At 44.2% G+C, this 25,384-nt stretch overlaps 1 protein-coding gene across 1 annotated transcript; it reads right to left on the reverse strand.

The window, feature by feature from the left end:
• Positions 1-700: 700 nt before the first annotated feature.
• On the reverse strand, positions 701-25,259 carry LOC118267469 (rho GTPase-activating protein 4). The gene is given in 14 exon segments (XM_050694215.1): positions 701-1,183; positions 1,186-1,301; positions 1,371-1,429; positions 5,054-5,132; positions 5,337-5,400; positions 5,614-5,822; positions 5,917-6,569; positions 6,572-6,805; positions 7,074-7,466; positions 7,806-7,934; positions 8,084-8,280; positions 8,354-8,532; positions 8,771-8,954; positions 24,749-25,259. Coding segments are annotated over 14 exon segments (2,808 nt in total). The 5' UTR covers positions 24,867-25,259; the 3' UTR covers positions 701-989.
• Between the last annotated feature and the right edge of the window lie 125 nt (positions 25,260-25,384).

Here is a 25,384-nt window from a genome sequence, read left to right on the forward strand (position 1 = left end):
TGGAGACCAGAATTGGCCGCCTAGATCATGTGATTTATCACCATTAGACTTTTTCTTTGGGGTTTCTTAAAGTCGATGGTTTATGCGAATAAGCCGACGACGACTCAAGCCTTAAAAAGGAAATTGGACGCTGTATTAATGAAATATATAAATATACTAAAAACTTCAGACCTCTGTGATAAGTTTTCAGCGAGATATCGGCGGAAACATTATTTTTCACGGCCATGACGTTCTGGTCTTACAGCTCCTGAAATATAAACCTAGGATTTTTATTGTATTTTTACCAGATTTGAGAAATCCAGATGTATATTTTACAAAACCTTCAGACCTCTGCGATACGTTTTCAGCGAGATATTGGCAACACCGTCCATTTCATTACTTAAGTTATAGTTTTACAGCACCTAATTATACATCCAGGATTTTTGTATATTTTTACAAATTCTGTCTTTACAATGCTTTAAAGATCTCCATGGCCGCGCGGTTCGGCGCGATTCAATGGCGCAGCCACGTTCACACCTTTATAACTTTTAACGATAGTTTTGACTTATTTGGAATCAACTTTTACAAATTAGATACCAAATCTTGATATGTTTTTTATTTAATAAATCGCCATGGCCGCGCGGTCGAAACAGACACTAACATAAATAGTTTATCAGTAAAAACCGTTCGGGGCCCGGAATAACAATAAGAACAGTACAAGTTTGTAATACTGGTTTATTGAGTAAGGGGTTACATAAGGTAGATACAACACAGTCGACTGAGTATAATGTATAATGCGTCGCGGGGGACGGCCGCCACCGCCGCGGACGGGGCGGACCACCGCACCACGTTTAGCCTCTTTCGACGACTTAAAATTATTTCAAAAAATACGCACTTACTACCTAAATCTATAGCACATTTAAATCTGCCGTCCGTCAAAGCTTCGGGCCGGGGCCGACCGTGCACCTCCACGACGCGTATAAAAAATAATTAGAAATAGAGGTCGGCGCCTAGCTGGCGGCGTCGGGCGCGCGCGGCGCGTGCTGCGGGTGCGGCGTGGGGCGGCGCAGCAGCGCGGGCTTGGCGGCCAGCGCCGGCTTCAGCGAGCCGCCCGTCAGCGTCAGCTCCGCGAACTTGGCCGCCACGCGCGCCGTGTTGCGCGCCGGCACCGGGCTGGCGGGCGCCGCCGCCGGCGCGGGGGCGCGGCCGCCGGCGCGGGCCGCTTGCGCAGCGTGTCGCGGTTGTGCGCGAAGTTGTCGGCGGGGTCGGGCTCGGGCCGCGCCGGCAGGTCCAGCACCAGGTCGGGCGTGCTCTCCGCCAGCCTGCGGGGGTCATACGTCAGCCCGCCGCGCCCCGGGGGGGGCGGGGGGGGGTGGGGCGCAGTACGTTACCTGCAGGGTGGGGCGGCGGCCGCGGCGTCTCCCGGCGGCTCCCCTCCGTCGGGCTCCACCTACACATCGTTACCTTCAGTATATATTTCCCTGCGACACTACACACACACGCACACCACCTGCTTATAAACATTGAAACAGGTTTCTCCACACTCAATCGAGGTGTGGTATAAAGTATCCATTCTACCACAACCTTATAATTACGTTGTAGCAATACGAGCAGAGGTTCGATCGAGGTGTGATCGCATTGTGTTTTGGTTTAATATTCAATCAATATAATTATTACTATCCCCATACTACTAAGTAAAATAGGTATACAAGTAAAATAACATAACTGTCAAAAAAGGCGTGTGTTTCTGTCGGTGTACAACGTAAGTGCGCTGTAATGTTACCATAACATTACTGCAGAAGTATGGGTCAAACCGATCAGGAGCACAAGATGGCATTGTGTACCTCGCCTCGTATAGTCGCGCGGTATATAAGTGGAGTCGGTAAATATACCAAAATGAAGAGAACCTATTATAGAACTTAATCGACAGACTACGAAAGCTGTAGATTCACTAAATACATTATACAGTTTATTCAAGGATACATAGTATGCACAGATAATGTATATGAATCTGCACTCTATACTTAGTAATAGTTGCAAAACATTACGTTACGTTCAATAGGAGCCGAGCAGCGAGTGTAACCGCGCGGGTGTAGCTACTAGCTACTTATGAAGATCTATTAGCAAAATTACTAAAAGGCACAGGTTAGATAAAATGAAACATCGGCAGAGTAGATTACATCGTCGCCACTCCGCTCCCCGCGGCTCTCGTCGGAGCCAAGCCACGCCTGTCTGAGTCACGACACTCGACAGTTGGCGAGTAAAGCATGTCGTACAAGGCACTACTCGCTACCGCCGACCGCAGCCTCGACCAACAAATCAAACACACACATGCAAGGAAATCTATTTATTTACAAGTCCAGCCACCGCCTGCCGTCTAATCAAACTATGCTACATATTATATGTATATAAGTAAGGGATGCGCCGAATGTTCGCCCGAATATTCGTATTCGGTTAATTGACATGTTTATTCACGATCGTAATCGGTGGGGTGGATTTGCGGAATTATTACCAAAAATTTCAAATATCATATATTTTCCGTAACAAATACTGGGTATTTCACAAATGAAACAAGCATACAAATTCGTTTACCACGCACAATTTGAATGATTCGGCCGAACATTCGACATGTATCTGTCTGTACTACATAATATTATAATAAATTATATACCATACATAATAATATTGTACAAATCTAAGTATACACTCACGTACTACTTACAAGTATTTTGTTATGCTACGTGTACATGTACGTATACTTACTGCGAGTCCGTATTATTGACAGGCAATGTAAGGCACGTGCGCTACGGCGCCATGAACTTACTGCAATAGAACCCGCGACTAATGTTCCTACAAGATTACTGTAAGTACACCAACCTCACAGGACTATGTACAACTTGGAAGTCGTACAACAAAAAATGTTGTTAATTACAGTGCTGCGAGGCTGTATTGTATGTGTATAAATGAAACAGGCCGACCTGTACACCGGCCGTGTCCACGTGCCACGCGCGGCCATCTTTGGTTACATATGTCTACTGTGTAGATGGCGTGCCAGGGCACGGAAACGTTTCAACAATTTGCAGTGAACCGTTCACTGCAATACATTTTCCCGTTAATTTGTACTAAACGTGACACCCAGACGTCACCACTTGTTATGAACGCAACAAAATAAATATGTAAACAAAGAAGTACCTTGTAATATGGTAACATGCTTCATGGATTTTTAAAAGGTCGTTCCACCACATCCAATCTCGTGGTCTGTAGTGTTTTTCTGTCAGAGCATATGTCGAGGAGGTCTCAGGTCGACGTAATATACACCGACTACAGCAAGTGTTTTGATCGTATAGACCATGGGCTTCTTATGAACAAACTTTTACGGATTGGTGTGAGAGGTAACTTATACAGATGGTTCTCATCTTATGTGGAGAATAGATATCAGACTGTGGTCCTCAGTGGGTACACCTCTCGACCGATGTACATTCCATCGGGGGTTCCACAAGGATCCTTATTGGGACCTCTTTTGTTTAACAACTTTGTCAAGGATATTGTTTCTTGTTTCCAAAACTGTAAAATCATAATGTATGCAGATGACATGAAAATTTTAACCCCCGTGTCAACCATTGAGGATGCACGTCTGCTACAGGTGATCTAAACCTATTTTTGGCGCAATAATCATGAAACCATGATTATTGCGTCAAAAATAGGTTAGATCCCAATGTATCGAAATGTTATGTGTGCACCTTTACCCGCAAGCCAAACCCTATTAAGTATGACTACAAGCTGGTTGATACATCAATTGCTAGGGTAAACGTCATTAAAGACCTTGGAGTAACATTTGACTCAAAGCTCATATTTGATGCGCACATTAATAATATCGTTGGCAAGGCTTCCAGAGCTTTGGGTTTTGTTATGAGGGTCTCCCCTGAGTTTAAGAATATTAAAACTATGAAGATTCTCTACTGTGCTTTTGTCCGTAGCCATCTTGAATATGCCTCTCAAGTTTGGAATCCGAATTATAATATTTACATAAATCGCCTTGAAGCTTACACTCAGTACTGTAAACTAATTGTAAACGCCATATTTGTTGGTAATGTATTCCATCTAGACAATGTATCACCAAAGGCAGCCACACGATGTGTTGCCCGCAGTGGACCAGCTCGGCTTGTGCCAGCGAGCCAGTGCCATGCAGGAGGAAGCCGAGCTAACTGCGCAGTGGCCGGCCGCCTGCAGGAGCCTGGGGCAGGTTCCATCTCCGCACAGCACAACTCTTTATGTGATGCACTATTGCACACATTGTTAGGGTCTGGGTGTCAGGTGTATGTGAACTTGTATGTTTGTCAACGCACCCACGACACAGAGAAAACTCAAAAACCAGTTAAAAAATAGCGTCATGCAATCACCCGGTCCCGCAAGCCATTCCTCTACCGTACGTAGTCTGGCGCACTGCTTCACTCGGTGCGAGCTACGAGTGTGTGGCCATTCACATACATAGGTATTTATTTTTGATTCGAAGCTTCGACCAACTATAAGTAACTAGATACACATCATACTCACAAAAATACAACAAGAAATAAAAATATTTTTTTGGTTAGTTCGATCGTCGACCTATATGACTTTTTATACCAGGACGCGAGTGGACACAAACAGGTGGCAAAAAGGATTGTTTGTTTTGTGTTTAGGGATGTTATTTTTATTTTATCCCGGAATTTCCACAGGATCGTGATTTAATTTACGTATCATGTAATACGTAATTAATGAATAATTGCAAAATTATTGAGTTTTTATTGGATAGAAATTGCATTAAGTTGAGTTTCAAGAGAAAGCGGCCTGGATTGTTATTCGATTGCTCATTATATGTAAAGAAGGTTTATTATAGGTGATCGAAGTTTCGAAGCTGTTTCTGTTTCGTACACTACGTTGTACTGTAGGCGACACTACGTCATGCAATAATACTGATCGGCTGACTCGAGCAGGCCGCGCTGTGGCCACTAGCCGCGTGTGGACATGTAGTGCCAGTGTGGGCGCGGACTGTACAGTGTACCGGCTACACAGTGCCGGGGGAGCCCTCCAGTACCTGCGGCGGCGCCTGCGGGGCCGGGGGCGCGGGGGGCGCGGCGGCCGGGGGCGCGGGGGGCGCGGCCGCGGGGGCGGGGCTGTAACACGAGACAAGTACATTTGTAACTGTTGCGCTAAACATATCGTGCCGTATACATCTAAACTTACGTGATAAGGCATTCAATTCAAAAGATAAATCGGCCCCCGAGGATGCTTTGTAAATAAGTTTGCCTAGTAATAGTTTCAAGTAAGATTGCATAAATAAATAAACAAACAGAGAGTATAATTAGCTGCGTGTGTACCTGCGTAGTTCGACGGAGTCTCGGTCCCAGTCGCCGCTCTCTCCGTCCTCGTCGCTGATGTCGTCTACAACAACACGCACACATATATACATGTACTTATTTACTACTAAACAACATCGTCCTAAACAATTCATTCAGTGACAATTAACCAAAGTTGTAAGTCGAAACGTAAAGAAAAACGTAAGTCAAAAGGTACTACAAATGTATTATCCTTAGAGCATCAGTATTGTTAACCAGAAAAATGTTTAGAAAGGTGACGCGGCAGTAGTGGGTGTACCTGTGTCGTCATCGTCGACGTCGTACAGAGACAGCTCGTCCGGTCCGTCCGGTCCGTCCGGCCCGTCCGGCCCGTCCGCCTCGTCCGCCGCGCCCAGCGCCGGCGCCCCCACCCCGTCCGTCGCGCCCCCTCCTTCCGCACCGCCGTTCGTCGAGCTCCCGTCTTCCGCGCCCCCGCCGACATGCGGGTCCGTTTCGCCTTCGCCCTCCCTGCGCCCGACACGACATGTTACTATGACTTTCAATCTGTCGATATGTACTGCAAGCATGAGCATCTGCCCGGCTAGAAATAGCCGAGAAGTACCCGAAGCGCCTGTAGAGCGCGTGCGGCGCCACGTCCTGCGGGAAGATGTCGGCGTGGTGCAGGATGATGCGCTTCACCAGCTCGTTGACGAGGTTCTGCGCCGCCACCTGCGCGCCGCCCTCGCCCCAGGCCGCCAGCAGCGTGGGCCCCAGGCAGATGGCCAGGTTCCAGGCGTCCATCATGTTGTGCTCGGCGTGCTCGGCCAGGTGCGCCAGGAAGGCGAACAGGTACCGCAGGACCAGCACGGCCGGCAGCGGCAGCGCGGCCAGCGTGGCCCGCAGGCGGCGCACGAAGGCCGCGTCGTCCGGCAGCGCCGCCACCCGCAGCAGGCGCTCCTGCAGCGCCGGCGGCAGCAGCGGCGGCCGCAGCTCGCGCAGGTACAGCTTCAGCAGCCCGCACACCGAGTTCATGTCGGACGCGTCGCGCACGCCCGCCAGCGGGTCCTCGCCGCGCTCGAAGGCGGCGCGCAGCGCCTGCATCTCCACCTGCGAGCCCGACACGCGGAAGATGCCCTGCTGGCGCAGCCCGTACGTGGCGATGACGCGCACGCACGACACCAGCACGGCGGGCAGGCGCGCCTCCAGCGGGGCCGCCCACTGGCCGCGCCGCAGCCGCGCCGCCGCGCGCCGCGGGGGCGTGGGCGGCGAGCGCGGCTCCGCGCCCCCGCGCCCGCGCCCCCGGCCAGGCCGCCGCGCAGCGCCGCGCTCTTGGCCTCGAGGCGCGCCAGGCGCCCGGCGCACGCCACGTAGGCGCGGAACTTGTGCAGGTAGTAGTCCTCCTGGTCCTCGGGCGCGGCGGGGGGCGCGGGCGGCGCGGCCAGGGCGCCGACGCCGGCGCCCCCCGGCCCGAACACTCCGCTGACGTCCCAGGAGGCATCATCGCCCTCTATCTGCGCGCACCGATACAAATTGTCATCACATCACAATTTAACATTATAATTTATTATGGCGACTTCACTTCGTGTCGCGCGAACTCGCAATTTTATGTAGGTAAATATCGACGTCACCTGTATAGCAGAATAGTAGACAGGTTCGACAGAATCATTCATATTTTTGCCTTTTGGGCTATCAAACAACATTTGAAGGCGAATCGTCCGCGGGCGTCGGGGACCGGTGACGCTGCCGCGTTAGACGTGATGAGAAGACAAAGCGAGGGACCTGTTTGATGAGCTCGGCCTCGGCGGCGTCCAGCGTCTTGGCGTGCTCGCGGCACTCGGCGCGCAGCTGGCGGGCCGCGGCGTCCAGCTGCGCCAGGCGCACGGCCAGCTCGTCCGCCACCTGCGCGGCCGCCGCGTCGCGCGCCTCGTCGGCCGCGTCCGCCAGCACGTCGGCGGCGTCGGCGGCGGCGGGCGCCAGCAGCGGGCGCGGCAGCGTGAAGGCGGCGGCGTGCGCGTCCAGCAGGCGCGTGCGCGCGCCCAGCGCGTCCAGCGCGGCGGCGGCGGCGCGCAGGGCGCCGGCCGCGGCCACGCGCGCGCCGCCCGCCGCCGCCTCGGCCTCGCCCGCCGTGCGCACGGCGCGCCCCACCACGCCCTCGAACCCCACCTCCATGCACTGCGGGGGCGGCGGGAGGACCGTGTAATGTCTACTATTGTCGACTAATTATTGCTTTACACTACAATATACGATGTGTACTAGATAGTAGATACTACTACAAGCCGAGCTCTCCTCTATCCTTGACTGAGGTACAACAGCATTGGCAACAACTGATGGTTGCTATTACACGAGGAGCTCGATTAGTTTCAAGCCACGCTATATCGATGAGCAGCATTACGCAACAATGTTGAACAACGCCACGAATGTCGCGCAATTATTAAATTGTATTAAATAATATGTGCTATGGAAGTAATAGCGTTTACGGCCGTAAAGTAAAATATGGAATGTATCGTGTACCAGTATGATGTCTGCGATGTCGTCGAGGTAGTACCGCTGCAGCGTGGCGTTGGCGGCCTCCAGACTGAGCACGTAGTCGGCGCGCGCCCGCAGCGCCCGCTCGTGGGCCGCGCGGTGCCGCGCGCGCCGCTGGAACCACACACAGTGCATACAACAGGTGCCACTACTGCTTTATTTTGGCAACGAATACTGGGTATTATTATTTCGAACGATTATCGTAGTGACATTCGATCGAACGAGGCGAAAGTAAATATGCTTATTACATAGAGATGAATTACCTTTTCTAGTTCCTTATCGAGCGCTTTGAGCTTCTTGTGTCGCGGCGGGTCGACGGCGGCGACGCGCTGCCGCTGGTCGTAGGCGTGGCGCAGCTTGAGCGCGGCGGCGCGCCAGTCGGCGGCGGCGGCGGCGTGCGCCTTGCCCGCGCCCGCCGCCTCGCCCAGCGCCGCGCCCACCTCCTCGTGGCGCTCCGTCACTGCAAGCATCGAGCGTCAGGGCGGGCCGGGCCGGCGGCGCGGGGCCCGGCTCTGTGCCCGGCAGTCACTCACCGATGTCGCGACACTTGCGGTGCAGGCGCAGCGCGTCGTCGGCGGCCCGCTGCAGGCGCGCGGCCAGCGGCCCGGCGTACAGGTCGGCGAGCGCGGCGTGGTCGCGCGCCAGCCCGCGCGTGTGCTCGAGCGCCGCCTGCCAGCACGCGTACCCGCTCGTCAGCGACCACTGCTCGCGCCTACGACCAAACTCCATACATCTAACACCACTGACCATAATGCTCATAATGGATCTCCATTGGTTAATTCATTGGAGCAGGCCAATCAGAGCGCCGAACGCGGAAACGTTTCGATCTCATTAAACGTAAAACAAACTCGTTCTAGCTCCTCCGACATCTGGTCAAAGGTTGTATAATTTGGGAAAGTATACATTTATTAGTATACATGTGCAAGCTTAGATCCGGACAGTGTGCGTACTTGTGCTTCTGGTCCTTGTGTCGCTGGGCGGCGGCCCGCGCCAGTTTGTCGAGCGCGCGCGCGTAGTCGTGCTCCAGGTCGGCGCGGCGGCGGCAGTAGTCGTGCAGCTCGCCCGCCACGCCCGCCGTCGCCTCGGCGCGCGCCTCCAGCACGCGCGTCTGCTCGGACAGCTGCATCCGGATGTCTGCCGGCAACAAATTCAATCAGATCCGCGTTTAATTACAATATAAGCAAGTATTCACCATATCTAGAAGTTAAACTGTAACAAGGCGGCCGCGACGACGCGATTTTAACCCTTGACAATACGTGTACACCATACGAAAACAACAAGCGCTTAGCGCGCGATGAGCACTCGCCATCTGAACTTCCTCATCCAGAGATACAAATTCTACATTTGCAAGTTCGCAAGTTGACTTTGTTGCTTCTCTTACTGTGACAAACAAGAGGAAAGCGTTTATGGTACCTATGGTCTTGCAATGCGATGGATTGGCGATATGGCGAGTTTCGGCAGACAGATACGACCTCCGTGAAAGAATCCAGACACACCCTTTCTGATGGAACAAAATAATACCCGCAGTTGTACTACGGATGATGTTATTGCCCATATGTTGCTTCGTAAAGCTCGTTCAAAATACCTTGGCTGTAAACGCTCTGAACCCCTTGGACAACCAACATTTGGCCGAGCCTGGACCATTTTTTGAGGAAAGTGTGGTTTTTCACCTCTGTTCTCATAAACGATAACTTCCTAATGTTCTGAAGCTTGAACAAAGCCCATAAGATCCGCGGTCTTTCCCTTCCGAAGCCCACACTGCAGCATTCACGCTGATAATTGTAGAATTTAAGCACTGGGGTTGGCTGGTGGAACCTATATCAGATGGAGCCAGCACAGCTGGAGTGGCAGCTCTTATTTTCTACCCAATTGAAACACCTCTGTAGACGCGATTCATCAATTAAAGATGTTCTTTTAACCGTGATATCTATGGATTGATATCTCAGTATTATGTATTCCTACTGGCGGATCGTGGTACTGAGCGACGATGATTCTTTACGCGGAAAGCTCGATGAAAGGTAATTTGTTTTCGTTAATCTTTCACCTATTGTACCTATTCCTAATTAAAAACATGTTCAAATATTACTTACGTATAGATACTTAATGATAACGAGCAGCTTAGCTGTATATTACTTGATGTTTTTTTCATTGCCTTTTTTTATTTTATTTTTTAAGATTTCCTCCTGTGTCATGCATGCGTTTACAAACATACAATAATTTCACATACACATGACACCCAGAGTTGGAACAACAATCTGTGGATCACACAAAGAGTTGTTTCGGGCGGGATCGAACCGGCGACACGTTGTACGGCAGCTAGTTGCCCAGCCACCGCGACAGCCGGTATAGTCACATGCCAAGAAATGATTCCTACATAATCTCGAACTATCTCGTAGATTAGTTTTTACTTTATTGTTCCGAAACTTTAACTAAAACTGGCGAATTTCCTTATGTTTTTTTTTATGGAATAAGCCGGTAAACTAGCAGACGTATTACCTGATGGTAAGCAATCGCTGCGCTAATTTTGGGGGTTAGGAATTAAAGGGTTGTTGAGGAATCGGGGATTGGGAAGGGGGTTAAATGGGCCTCCGGTAACCTCAATCACACAACGAAATATAATATTTACGTTCGCATCATCTAGACATCGAATACTTCGACGTCCTATAGTGTAGTGTCCTACTAGAAAATTCTATACTTTCTTCGAAACGTCAAAAAACTATATTTTCTTTGAATTTTGTACGAAATAGCATTATGACGTCATCACATTTTTAGGGTTCCGTAGCCAAATGGCAAAAAACGGAACCCTTATAGATTCGTCATGTCTGTCTGTCCGTCCGTCCGTCCGTCCGTCCGTATGTCACAGCCATTTATTTTCGAAACTGTTGGGCCTACATAGTTGAAACTCTGTAGGTTGATGTATTTCGATAACCGCTATTCGAATTTTGAATAAAAATTATTAAATTAAAAAAATAAAGGGGGGCACTCCATACATGGAACTGATTCAAAAAAATTTTTTTTTCAGCTAACATATCCGTGATGGGTGTCTATGGATAGGTCTTTAAAAAAGGCATTAAGGTTCCTAAAACCATTTTTCGTCAAATCAACCGTTTGAAAGTTAGACGCTTCCAAAGTGGAAAAATGAGTGTCCCCCCCTCTAACTTTTAAAATAAGAGAGAGAGAAAACTAAAAAAAATATATGCTATAGATTTCAATAGAAACTAACAACGAAAATTGGTTTGAACGAGATATCATTATTAGTTTTTAAGAAATAAAACATTTTCAAAAACCGCAAATATAAGTTTGTCGTTCATACAAACACTATGTAAAACCAAGTTATTTTATAACTTTTATAATATGTCACCTACTTGCTGTTACGGAACCCTTCATGGGCGAGTCCGACTCGCACTTGGCCGGTTTTTACGTCAAATAGCAGATATTTTATTATATTGAAAAGTGGAAAAAAATATTGTTGACTTCCTTACTGAAGCGCCCATGATCTATGGACTATGATGGCGCCAGCGCTAGTGGCCGCTGTACAAATACTAAAACCAAATAAATATCGAAGGCCTCTCGTTCAACTAAGTTGATATTGTTGCGGAACTATTCCGTAACGGAACCCTTCGTGCACAAGTCCAACACGCACTTGGTCGGTTTTTTCTTTAAACGAACCCACAGCGGTAACCGTTAATTTATTGTTTCCCCAGTACAGGCGCCAGGCACAGGATAACTTGGTGACTCACATCGCGTTAATGTTATTTGTTACTAGCTACTTCCACGCGGTTTCACCCGCTCTGCTCGGCTCCTATTGGTCATAGCGTGATGTTTCATAGCCTATAGCCTTCCTTGATAAATGCACTATCCAACACAAAAATAATTATTCAATTCGGACCAGTAGTTCCGGAGATTAGCGCGTTCAAACAAACTCTTCAGCTTTATAATATTAGTATAGATTATAATATTAGTATAGATTTTTTTCATATAACTATTCAATTTAAATTCTCTTAAATGATATTTTTAAATATTACTTATAAAATACAAGAAAAGAAAACAAAATAACATTTAAAAATACGAGCCGATCAGTAGCGGGAGCATGATCCAAGCTACCCGGTGGTTAGGGCTACTTGCCGTTTCGAGGAGTACTGCCTTCTGCATCAGGCCCCTGATCCACCCGCCCAACGCCAGCCTCCTAAGATGGATGTCGAGGCTTTTAGGGATCAACCCATTGGCACATTCCACATGTGGACAACCTCGTGCGCCAAGTCAAGATATTTTATTTGTTTATCTTTCTCAGCTTTCACGAGGTTCTCGTCATGGGGAATGGCGACATCGATTATCATCGTGCGGCGCGCTTGTCGGTCTATCACCACTATATCAGGTTTATTGGCTACAATAGTCCTGTCAGTGATGATAGACCGATCCCAGTACAACGTGATATGGCCGTTTGCAAGAACTGGATCGTTACTTGTAGTATGGAACCTCAAACTCAACAAGTTGGTAGTGCAAAGCAAGTTGCTGGTGGATAATCTTGGCTAACTGATTATGTCTATGCAAATATTCACCATTAGCCAAACGACCACAACCAGAAATTATATGTCTTATGGATTCACCAGGACTATGACATGCCCGATATATGTCAACAGTCCCATCCTTAATAATATATTTCCGGTAGTTATTCGTAAGGATAACTTCGTCCATAATTGCACAGACGAATCCTTCAGTTTCTCTAAAGAGGTTACAGAATCGTAGCCAACATATGAACGCCAGAAAATCTACACTGGGCCCATTAAGGGCCCGAAAGAAGCGTCTGTGGAGCTCCTTGTTTAATTATTGTATTTTATTTTAGGTATATTTTCATTTTATTGGATCGGCAAGCTTTACCTATTTATGAAGTTACACCTTTAGATAAGTAAATACCATCAAATCAACTCGTCCACACAGTGTAAACTGATGTAAACAAAACACTAGTCCAATAGGTATTTAAGAGGACGGGCTGACAGCTGCACCCCACAGCCACAGCCACGTGCGGCGAGTGACAGGGCGAGCTCACACATCAACATCGGACACAATGCAGCGACAACAATAACACAGATTCACATGAACAGCGGCGCCACGGCGGACGCGACGCTCCGACACCACACATCAGACAGACAAGACATCAACTTTCCGTATTCTGGTAAACACTGGGCTAAAATTAGTATTTACTAGTAACATTTTGTAAGGTAGCCCTCCCCGGTCATCAACTGAGTACTTAACAACAGAGACCGGCGCGATGCGGCCAGCTGTCGAAGATCGTACCGGGAAAGGCATTGGCGAGGTCGGGCGGGCCCCAGTCGTTGCGCGGCTGCACTATACAGTGGAACATGGCAGACGCGGCTCGCGCACCGCTCGACTGGCGGAGTCCCCGGCCCGAGGTACCGCGCAGCCTCCGCGGGATGCGCCCCGAGCCGCGCGCCGCCCCCCCGCGTCCCGCCACGCGCCGCGCGCTGCTTGCACCCTCCTACGTCATGACACGAGTCTGACCTCCGATCGGTTCACTAACACCCGACGACGACATGATATTATGATATGGCAGTAGTGTTAAAATCGTGAACATTAATAAGTACGTACAATCGGGAAAATACATTAACGTTAGTACGTTAGTTACCATTGGAGAAGGCAACAGCGATGTTATCAGAATCGCTATTATTTTCTCTTTATCTATGCTATACAAACATGGCGTACAGCTCCTAAGTAAATGCACCCGCAATCATTATCCCGAGTCGCGGGGGTGCAACAGGCGCGGGCGGCGCGGGGAGCAGGTAGGTGCGCGGTGCACAATGTGCAGCTGCCAACTGCTAACAGCTAGCGAATTAGCAACACACGCAGCTTAATCAAATTGTTCCTAAATCGCAAAAATATTGTTTTGAGATTTAAGTATATATCGTGTTTACAGAGTTTGAACAAGTATACGTATAAAATTAACTCTTCACCCGGTACCGGCCCGTTTGGAAAATGACAAACATTATCAACGGGAAGAGGTCCGTGTGGAGTGTGGACTACGTACCCACCAGACGTGGTCAGCGAAATGAAAAGAAAAATATTGACACGACAACACTTCTGTCTAATAATAATATACTTTGGTTACCGAAACTCGAATTGTATGCCAAAAGAGTCTACTACGCGGTATAACTGATTTCAATAATCTAGTTACTTTTTTAATGGAGAACGACTGAGTCCCGACTGCTTTAATTTTACGATGACTTTCTTGTTTTAGGGTTTTTTTCATTTTCATATTATGAAGAAACACAGTCGGGTTTTTTAGTTTTTAAATTACCTTATTTTATTTTCTTTTAGTTTTATTATTTTTATATTTTGATAATTATAGGTATCTAGTGTCACTTTCACAGTAAATACGAATCAAACGACCCCTATCAAGCTGGCCAATCCATCGAGTCGTTCAGGCTAGAGAGTGAGCAATAGTTATTCGAATTTGTCGCCAAAAATCCGCCATTTTGTTTTTTATTATTTTGATATATCCAGTGTCAAACAGCATATTTATTTTTAAATTTTCTCACCCTCTTATTTTAAAGTTAGAGGGGGGGGGGGTAAGTTCTAATTCTAGTGTTAGTGACCATGTCAGTTTAAAAACTTATTATTTTTTATTCAAAATTCAAATAGCGGTTACCAGTTACCAGTAACATCAACATCAACCTACAAAGTTTCAACTACGTAGGCCCAACAGTTTCGGAAATAAACGGCTGTGACATACGGACGGACAGACAGACAGACAGACATGACGAATCTATAAGGTTTCCGTTTTTTGCCATTTGGCTACGGAACCCTAAAAAGTACGTACATGCCGAGATATTGCCAATATCACATAGTTTCTGGATGTCTCTCGACTTTGTTATTAAAGTTTTCTTTCGTGACTCGCTCACTGTCGTTGTTGTTGTTGTTTACCGGGGCTGAACATCTGAACACTAACACATCTGCGTCTGGTTGGCCGCAGGTCACACACCAGTCCCGCTACTGGTGCAGCAGCAGCAGCGGGCCGTGCGCACTGCGCAGTGCAGCCGCGATGGCTGCAAGTGTTCCGATGTGAACAAAGGCCCGCGGAGGGCCGCGAGTCCGCGACTCGTGCACCGAACCGGTCGCGGTGCAGCGCCCGGCTGGCTGCGTCCCACTCACGCCGTCCGTCGGCGCGACACAATGCCTGCCGCGCACGGTAGCGGTACATGCATTTTCAAACGTATTGTAATGCCCATTATAAGGAGATACAAAGTCAAAGTAAAAGCATTTATTTCAACTAAACCATAATTACATACGTTGGTTATTTTTAAACGTCAACAAATAAAGGAATAAATCATAGTCTGTCAGTTTGTCCGTCAGTGAAGCTAGGTGCTCGTTCCAAAATGTAGTTTCGAAAGGGGAAGAAGTAGCAAGATACTCCGTTGTATAGTGAAGACGAAGACGTATCATTAGAGTAATGACGGAGAATTATATCTATCATAGAATTTTCTGTTTTCAGATGTCTTATTTATCCTTAAATGATAAACAATGTGTTTTTTTTCCAGACCAAGAGAACTACCTCAGGCCATTAGCTTGCAGCACAGGACTACTCGGTAGTACGAGCACGGCGCGCACCGGACGCGTACGTTTCGCACTCGCGTCTATTGTTTGCACCGAGGCGCTCGTTTTCTGACTACCACTAGTTAATTACGTACGAGTACGAAACAAGTCCTTCATTAAAATATTACATACAATATCAATCAAAATGATTTCAAATCATTTCATTGAATATGCTACTAACTGTCTATTCTATAGTTATTGTGGGAAGAATTAAATTCTAACATAACAAATCCGAGGTGTGATGGGTGCCCGAAGTAAATATTCTGACATTTAAATACGTCATGCCGAAACTTAGGAGTTTCATTCATTATCTTTATAAGCCTATAAATGCTAACTGCTGCGTATTCATCAATACGCGTACGGCGCGTATGGATGGAGTCCAGTAGGTCTGATGCTCGACCCGGAGCTGTGGACTACGTAGCGGTTTACCGGGGCTCCGGCTCGAAGAGCAGAAGTAGGAACGGGGTGGTTTTTTGCCAGTGAGTCTGACACTCCCTCTTGGATGATTTTCCCCTCTCAAACGCGCTGTGCAGTTAACTTATGTGAAATATTAAAAATTATGTAGTTTCCTAGGACAATAATAAATTATTTTGAATTTTCAATACAATGCGAGTGTATTCCGGACGGCCTCATTATTTGAGAGATTGACGTGTAAGAGAGTTACATTGTAACCCATGTATTTGCAAAAATAAATACCATTTATCATTATTATACCAAAATAATCGTACTTTCATTCATCAATATACTTATTTTTTAAATTTTTCTAGCTACTTTTTAATAAATAAGTACCCATCCTGTTTGACGCAAAAAATTGATGACGTCATAAGTAGTACCTACAAAATTCATAGAAAAGTATAGTTTTTGACGTTTTCATAAAAGTATTGCATTTGACTGGTTGGAAACTACCGTATTGCTAAAGTTTAAACAACCTATTAATTTGTAATCGCTTGTAGTAAATATATTGTATCGGGTATTTCTTTATCTGTGTTATGACGTTGCATCGTGCTAAATTAGAAGATTCTGAGTTTTCGTGAAGTATCTATCTTTCTTGTTCTGTGCGTTATTGATTTCCTGGCTAGTTCCGAAAATTTGCATAAACGGCTGTATCTTTTGATAGCTTGGCTTGCTTAAAAGCTTGATTTTCACAGGTCGAAGGAGCAGTAGAACTGAGTATTCGGTACTTTCAGTTTAATATAACTTCACTGAGAAAAAGCGTTGTAACAAAGTAGCCCTTTAAAAAGATTAGATTCCTTTCGGGATACCGAACGCGAAAATAAAAAAAGACGTTTTAGAAAGAACATAATATTATTTACATAGAATGTTTAGATAAGTTTCCAATTATAACATCAAGTCATTGTTTTCAGCAATGGCTAAAACGCTGTATGTGTATGTTTAGTATTTGGTACAATACTAACAAGAATCTGTTGAATGTGTTGGACAGGGGGCAGCACTGGCGGCGCGCGGCGGTGGCAGATGGCACCGACATGGCGCGCACGCAACGGCAGCGGATGCTAAATATAGAGCCGGCGCTCCACCGCCCGCTCGCCTCTGATTCACACTAACCACGAAACTTAAACTGAGCCATAGTACGCACAGCGCGAGTCTGGCTAAAATAAATACAACACATTTTACACCGTGAAGCACGTTACAATGGAAAGAAACGTAATAATTGTGAAGTTACCTATGCAAATTATAGTGGACAGCCCACCGATGAGGAATACTCGTATATAAACATTCTGACCATATCTAGTTCTGGCTTTTACAGAAAAAGCCAGAACTATGGTAAATCAAGACTTACCAATTACCGACAGCATTTCCCACATGGGTTAACTAAATGTTGGTATTAAGAATTAAATAGCGATTACATAACTGCTATTTATTTCAAACAGATTATTATTAACTAGTTTGGCCTAGGCTAAGTAAACTAGTGCAAGGCTGTCCGTAGGGATTGAAGCAACCTCACGAATGGCATGACGGCAGCTATAGCTGCTCTGTAGTGTTGCGTATTGAGACTAACTAACTACACGACTACCATGAGGCACAGACTCATTTCCGGATACGCCTCGTACCCTCACAACTCCCCGAGGTTCCCCCAATTCTTAATTTAGGTAATGTAGGTAGTAATATCACATCCTGTTGCCTATATTTTATAAATGTATTTTTTTATTGAGTGTGGGTACTAATTTCAATGTAGGGAAGGTGAAGACTCTACAAATATTAAATTAAAAATTAAAAAAACTTGCCAAGTGCGAGTCGGACTCGCCCATGAAGTCAAAGTCAAAGCATTTAATTAAATTAATCCTAAATTAGGCACTTTTGAAACGTCAAATTGAATGGTCCGTCAGTTTGTCCGTCAGTGAAGCTAGGCGCTCGTTCCAAAGTGTTGCTTCGAATGGAGAAGAACGAGCAAGAAACTCGATCGTTACTCTTTAAAAAAAAAGAAGTCCGTAGCAGCAAGTACATGATATAATATAAAAGTTATAAATTACTTTGTTTTACATAGTGTTTGTGACTTTTAACGACAAAGTTATATTTGCGTTTTTTGAAAATGTATTATTTCTTAAAAACTAATAATGATATCTCGTTCAAACCAATTTTCGTTGCAAGTTTCCATAGAAATCTACAGCATAGCATATTTTTTTTAGATTTCTCTCACTATCTTATTTTAAAAGTTATTAGAGGACACTCACTTTTCCACTTTGGAAGCGTCTATCTTTCAAACAAATGATTTTGACGAAAAACGGTTTTAAAAACATTAATGACTTTTTTAAAGTGAAAAAAAAAACTTTTTTGAATCATTCCATGTATGGACTGCCCCACTTTAATTTTTAAATATATTATTTTTTATTCAAAATTCAAATAGCGGTTACCAGAATACAACAACCTACAAATTTCCAACTACGTAGGCCCAAGAAAATTTCGGAAATAAATGGCTGTGACATACGGACGGACATGACGAATCTACAGTTATAAGGGGGGTCAGAGCCCATTCGTCCCCTAAAATTCGTCCCCCAGCATAAAAGTTGTAGATTCGGCCCCTATATAGGTGCCCATTGGTCTCCTTGTAGGGGACCAGTTAATATTTTAATTAAAAATATTATTTTTAAGGTACCCATTCGTCCCCTCTAATAAATATACAATATAAGTTAAAGATTCGGCACCTATTCAGGTACCTATTGGTACCCTGAGATAAAATTAGCTATATTTTACATAAGAAACGGTTAACATAGTACACTTGTAAACAGTTTATTATCGGAATTAATTTAATAAATCATAACATTTCTTTTGATTATTAAAAAAAACATAACCCTCCTTCTGGCGCAGTCGGGTAAAAAGAGCTATGATGAATGATAATCCGTCATGATAATAATATATACCTCTCACTGTCGACTGTTATACAAGCTATGGTTGACAGTGAGAGTGCATGGGACGGAGTCGCTTCCTTCTGTGAACAAGTCATGTTGGCAAAGGAAGCGGCTGAAAGGGAGAGGAATCAAGATCTTTTCCCTCCCGCCGTAGACGCGCCAATCGTCAGCGCCGTGAGGCGGCAGCCGATCTACGACCTCCATAGGAAAGGCCTGCGGGCGACTGACTGGGGGAGTCAGACGTCCGCTGTATAGGCGAGAGTAGGCGTTAGCGTAGTGTTCCACGCGCGCTACTCGACGAAGGGAAGCAGCCCCGTCGTCCCCACGGCGTGGGAAGTCCATGACGATTTCCATCGCGTTACAAAAAAAAAAAAAAAAAAAAAAGGGGATAATAATATATAATCTGTCGATAGGCTTACGATGTAAAATTGTCTCACTACGAATGGCTTGTTAAAATAACGGGTTACGAATAGATAAGGTGTTTAAAATTGGTAAGTACTTACTCTCCAGAAAAAATAAATCCCACAAAAACATTTCATGTTAAATGTTGCCAAGACGAGACCATATAGCTCGCACTGTCAAAAAGTAATCAGATCCCGTGTAGAGCCAAGTTTCTAACCCTATACTTTTGAACTGGCGAGTCGGCCGCACGGACTTTTTGCTATTCGTCATATGGGCTTGAGCTTAAAAATCTATTCAATCTTCTAAACTCTTTCCGTGCGGCCAACTCGCCAGTTCAAAAGTATAGGGTTAGAAACTTGGCTCTACACGGAATCTGATTACTTTTTGACAGTGCGAGCTATATGGTCTCGTCTTGGCAACATTTAACATGAAATGTTTTTGTGGGATTTCATTTCTTTTTGTAGGTTGCTTATGATAGAAAGATAAAATGAGCGACAAATTCACCTACTAAACTACTAAATTTATAAGAAAATTGAAAACGTAATCCTAATACTTTTTATCAATGAAAATTAAAACACTAGTATCTAAACCTTTACCTACTAAACTACTAACAATTAAATATTAGGCAAATGGTTTTTTTCTCCGCGATAGCAAACTTTTAAATCACCGAAATATTCCGAAAACTTTTCATTCAACGAGACAACCGTCAACGACGTCTGCCCTCGCGCGTCTGCCCGCGTTCGGGTGCCGCGCTCGCTGACGGGCCGATTATTTTTAGCTACTGCGCGGGGACGAGGGGGCAGGCGGCGGGCGTTGGCGCATACTATACTTACGATGCCTATGTTCAAAAGTATAGGTTGATTAATAAACACTTACCGAAGTGAAGTGTAGTAATATTATTCATATCTAAGTACTTATGGGTAGGATAATGTTTTGATTTGATGAAAAGTTTGTGTTCTATGTACTTGTGTATAATTTTCAGATCTCAAGCAGGAAATAGGAAATTAAGTTTCCCTATTTCAGATTTTTACCCCTCCGCGGCCGCATTCAGACCTCTAGCGTCAAAAGTTGCGGAAGTCTCGAACAAACTTTCACCCCCTAGTTTAAGGGGTTGGGGGTAAAAGTTCCAAGTTTTAGGATTTTTTTGTTGTTTGGGTACTAATACTAGCTTACATACCAAATTTCAGTTTTCTAGGACTTCAGGAAGTACCTTAAGAATTTTGTTGATCATCAGTGAGTGAGTGAGTGAGTGAGTGAGTGAGTGACGAAATCGGGGTAACTATTTTAGATATCAATAAAATCTAAAGTATAAGAGCTATGCATTTGAAACTTTAGAGGTTTATTAAGTCTACCACTTACATTATATCTTGAAAATTTTGTTTATCTGGTATAACCCAAACTCAAGTTATGAAGGTTCAAAAATACGACGAAGCGCTTCGAGAAAAGGTAGGTAGTGCCCTTGCGCTTCGCTTGGCTCGTCTTGGCGGGGGCACTACCGTGCCCCCAGATATTCTTCAGGGGACGAATGGGCCCCTCAAAAGTTGCAGGGGACCAGTGGGCACAGGGTGCGAATCTTAGGGGACGAATGGGCTCTGACCCAATTGCCATATGCCTACGAAATTTTATTGATGCCTACGAAACCCCAAAAAAGTGCGGGGAGATGGTAAGTTTATTAAATAAATTTAATTACGTAAGTTTATGATATTTTTCTTAACATACCGTTAAGAAAAATATGTCCTATTTAGGTAATACTCAGTTAGTTATATTCGTAAAGGATCTAATCGATAGATCAATTTCATGTGAGTGAAGTGAAACCTATGAACGACAGCTAATGCACTATGAATTAAATATTATCATGTGTCACTGGCATTGGTCAGTACTACTAGTGTGGTCAGTGTGCGTCGCGCGTTGTCTCGCTTTCGTTATCGCCCGGCGACGAGGATGCATTGTGGCTATGTGACTGAAGCCAAAGACGACAACTAACTACTTTGCAGAAACGTGTACTGAGGTCGTGGACGTAGTAGATATGCCGTCAAATGACATTTTCCTTTATATACTCTACAATAGCAACTATGTTTGCAGTTGGCTTGATGGTAAGCTGTCGCCGCAGTCTAAGCACACCTGCAATAGTTGCAGACATCAATCACCAATGCGTTGCCGGTTTACAATCGTAGCCTCAGGTGTTGTAGTCACTGTCGAGCCCAAAATATTGTTTTCTGTGCCATCAGTGGTTCGTCAGCCCTGACGTACATAGGTGCTGCTGGCACGAACTTATAATAACTACAAACTAGATAATTACATTATTGTGGTTTGTTCATTTTATCCTCATCGGAACAGAGGACATTTTGCTTTGAACTCATTTATAAGGATGTCTACATTATAAATCATACCATTGTCAATGCGAACACTTTAGTCAAAAACAATAGGCGACATATATCAGAGTAATGCACAGCAGTCACCGACGCGTGGCCATCATTTGTGACTCGTTACGGCAATCTATCCACTCATGGAAATTCAATGAATTCATTAAGCCGGCGCAGTACATTAGCATAGGTGTGAGGACTGGATGCCAACTGCTTCACGACACTACTGTTAAGAACACACTTACAGGCTGATGATGGCGATAAAGTCTTTGTAGCTAATTTATGTGAAACTAGCTGTTGCCCACGACTTCGTCCGCATATAATAATGACATCTGACAGAATTTGGGTTTTTATTTTTGTCTAAAATATATTTATTTTTAAATAAAAATAGTAAGCCCTTAGTACATCAGCGACTTGCCAATAAAGGTCCTGTCATAATCGGTCAAGCCATTTCAGAGATTAGCTGGAACAAACAGACGGAAAGACAAACACAATAAAAAAATAGATTTTGGTGCATGTGTCGTATATTTCGTTCGTTCGTTATTAATATGTATGTAATATTCGTATATTCGTATGTAACAAAACGTGGTTATTTCAATATTACAAACAGACAGTTCAATTTTATTTAGTTATTGGTTTAGACTATATAAACACTGCAATAGTATGTAATGTAAAAAGTAAGACTTTTTCTCAAATAAAATTCAAAAGAAACTATAGTATTTGACATAGCGAAATACGAAGTTCCGAAAAAAAAAAACATGAAAATTTAATATGTCATCAATCCACATTGATTTTTGTTAGTTAATTTATTTGTTTACTAATCAATTACCAATGTTAAAGGTATTTCAAAATGCGTGAAGTGCAGTTTAGTAAGTAAAGCTTGTAACTAAGTGTAAGACTGCACCGGCACCGCGGCCGCGGCCATCGACCAAAGGAAGTCCCCAATGAACAGGTCGCGTGACGGCTGACGGCACTCCACTAATGTGGCACGTTACATCATTACTGGCCACTCTCGCCGGAGGAAATGAACCTCTTGAGACAGTGGCCCGCATCACTTCAATAAGCTAATAACAATAACATATTTTCATGTGTCATAATAAGTACCTATAATAGGTATGTAGGTACACTAGGTACTAGGTACCTATTGCTTTTTCAAATAATATTTTGTCCAGTGGTATATTCTGTCATCTTAATTTCAACTACACGGGTGGTGCCCGTGGTAAATGGGTTCTGAGCAACGAGTAAGAAATTATGAACTATAAACATTTAAGTGCCATTAACATAATGCATGCTTTGAACATAAAAATGTTGCGGGTCGCGTTCTTACCCCTTCGCCCGCTACTACGGGGGTTAAACGCTAGACGAGCGCCGCGTGTACGCCGCGCGGTCGCTGCAAACACGTCAGACGGCGGCAACACGCGATGCTCACGTAGCGCGCGCGTCGCGTGTAACCGCGGCCTAATGTGCGGGAGGCTTTTGTACGCTCACTACCGGTAATGGAAAAGTATCAGTCACATATCATTTTATTTTGATCGCCATAGTTACTATAAGAAAACAATGAAGCGGGTTCGATTCCCGCACGGCATAACTCTTTGTGTGATCCACAAATTGTTGTTTCGGGTCTGGGAGTTTTGTTTATGTGAACTTGTATGTTTGTAAATGCACCCACAAGACAGGAGAAAATCCTAGGGTGGGGCTGGGGCAATGTTTATAACAAAAATAATATTTTAAATCGATCTGTCTAATGTTGTTTGTTTGTCTAACTGCAGTAGTCACTCTTTTAATGGTTACTTAACCCAGTCCTTAGCAATTATTTTCGATGCAAATTTGTACTAATGTACTAAGAAATAGTTTAAAGTAATCATTAAATGTCCCTGAGTGCAGCAGTAAGTGTTTTATTATTAAATCTACCAGAATCTTATCTTATAACACCAAAATAACTTTGTTTTCCATCAAAATGAACCTGAGCACATTCTTGATTCAGTCATCATATTCACCTTTTCCACCCTTACTGCGCATTGAGACCCTAGTACTATAGTCTGGATTTGCTTATACTTTAAAAAAATCTACTTTTATAATTTTACAAAGGTTTGGACAGCACAGGCTTTGCCTCTAGTAATAAACGAAAAAAATATAAATATTTTTTTGTGTTACTAAAAAAATATTTGTTGAAATTAAGTTATTGACTTTTTATAACACCCAAGATTTAGATTCAACATCTCAAAACTGGACAGTTTGCTAGTAACATAAATTGCTAGTTTCTACCAGTGGCTTCGCCCACAGTCCTATGAGATGAAAAGTATCCTGTGTGTTATTGCAGACATACATTAATATATTCATACATAATCAACCCTTGTTCCAAATTGCATCCTGACCCCATCAGGTGTTTTGATTTGATTGAGTAACAATATACACACAAACTCACAAATGTTTGCATTTACAATAATTAATAAAATTACATACCTATCTCTTTTGTAGCAAATAGCCCAGTCCTTAAATTTATAAAATTGTTTTGTTCCAGTGTCTCTAAGACCTATGTTAGATAGAAGTGTGACTAGGTAGTTAAGGGTTATTTTTCCAAAAAAATGTGCTAATGGGTAAAAATATGGTGACAGGTTCCACACATTATTGAGCGTAGTAATTTTATTTATCTTTACAACTTATGTTTTAATGAAGATTTGATTGGTTATCTTATAATTATATTAACAATTGCTTAGAAATTATATGTTTTATAGAATAGAAGACAAAACATCACATTCTAATGTTAAACAAAAGAATCTTGCACTGGTTCTAACCGCTGATGTGCTATCTCTTCTATTGTTATTTAAATAAATAAAACAAAGCAACATCTCTGTGTACAGTCTGCATTGACAATCTGTAACTATGTATGCACAGCTATTATTTCATGTTTATTTTCCACCAATTCATTGGCCAGTCAATATGATAGATATATAATTTACACCACCATTTAAATAATGCTAAATTATTTAGTAAACCTTCTGGAGGAATGCAATGTTAACTTAATACTATTACCTGTCAAACAACAAATGAAATAATAAAAGATATACAGAATAGTTAGCCACGACTCTCTGACTAATATTTACGAGCACACAGGGCCACGGGACAAAGAGTGGACGGACTCAGTACAGCTTCAGTTAGTGCAGGCACCCTGTATCAAAACATTACTCACTGTTGAAGGCGGCCAGTTTCCTGGTGGAGCCGAGCCGTTTCATGGGCGTTCGCGGCTCGACATCGCGATCATCCAGCGCCGGCGCCTCGGTAGCCGTCGGTGTTGTAGCTTCTGACATAGCTCTTGTTACACTGCACTGATCTTTAGCACCATTCCAATAAAAAATCACATTTATAAATTACGAGGTTTTTAAACTAATACGAGCACATACTGTACGTAGTTATTCCCTTTCTTTCTCTTACGTTTACAGTAAGCATCAACAATTTGACTAATGAAACAAAAATAACATTAGAGTTCAAACCAGTCAGATGCACAAATCGAAAGTTCACTGTATAATTCTATCTTTTATTTACACTTTCAGATGCGCAGGGTTTTATTATAAAATAAACTTCGTTGTAAAAAATAAATTAAGTTAAATAAAAAAATATTTGAATTCTTTATGTTGATGTATTCCGTTAAAATTGTTAACATTTTTGCTCCCTCTCTAATGTGCTATCGCTACAGACAGACTACAGACCAGGGGTAAGACAATTCCTTAGAATGACAGATTTAGGGTCTTTATTTGTAAAATGCGCCATCTCTTATCTCCATCCAAAACAACTAGTTGATTTGTACACTCACAGATGGCGACACAAT

The sequence above is a fragment of the Spodoptera frugiperda genome, chromosome 6 (assembly GCF_023101765.2).
Source record: "Spodoptera frugiperda isolate SF20-4 chromosome 6, AGI-APGP_CSIRO_Sfru_2.0, whole genome shotgun sequence".
NCBI classification, from domain to species: domain Eukaryota; kingdom Metazoa; phylum Arthropoda; class Insecta; order Lepidoptera; family Noctuidae; genus Spodoptera; species Spodoptera frugiperda.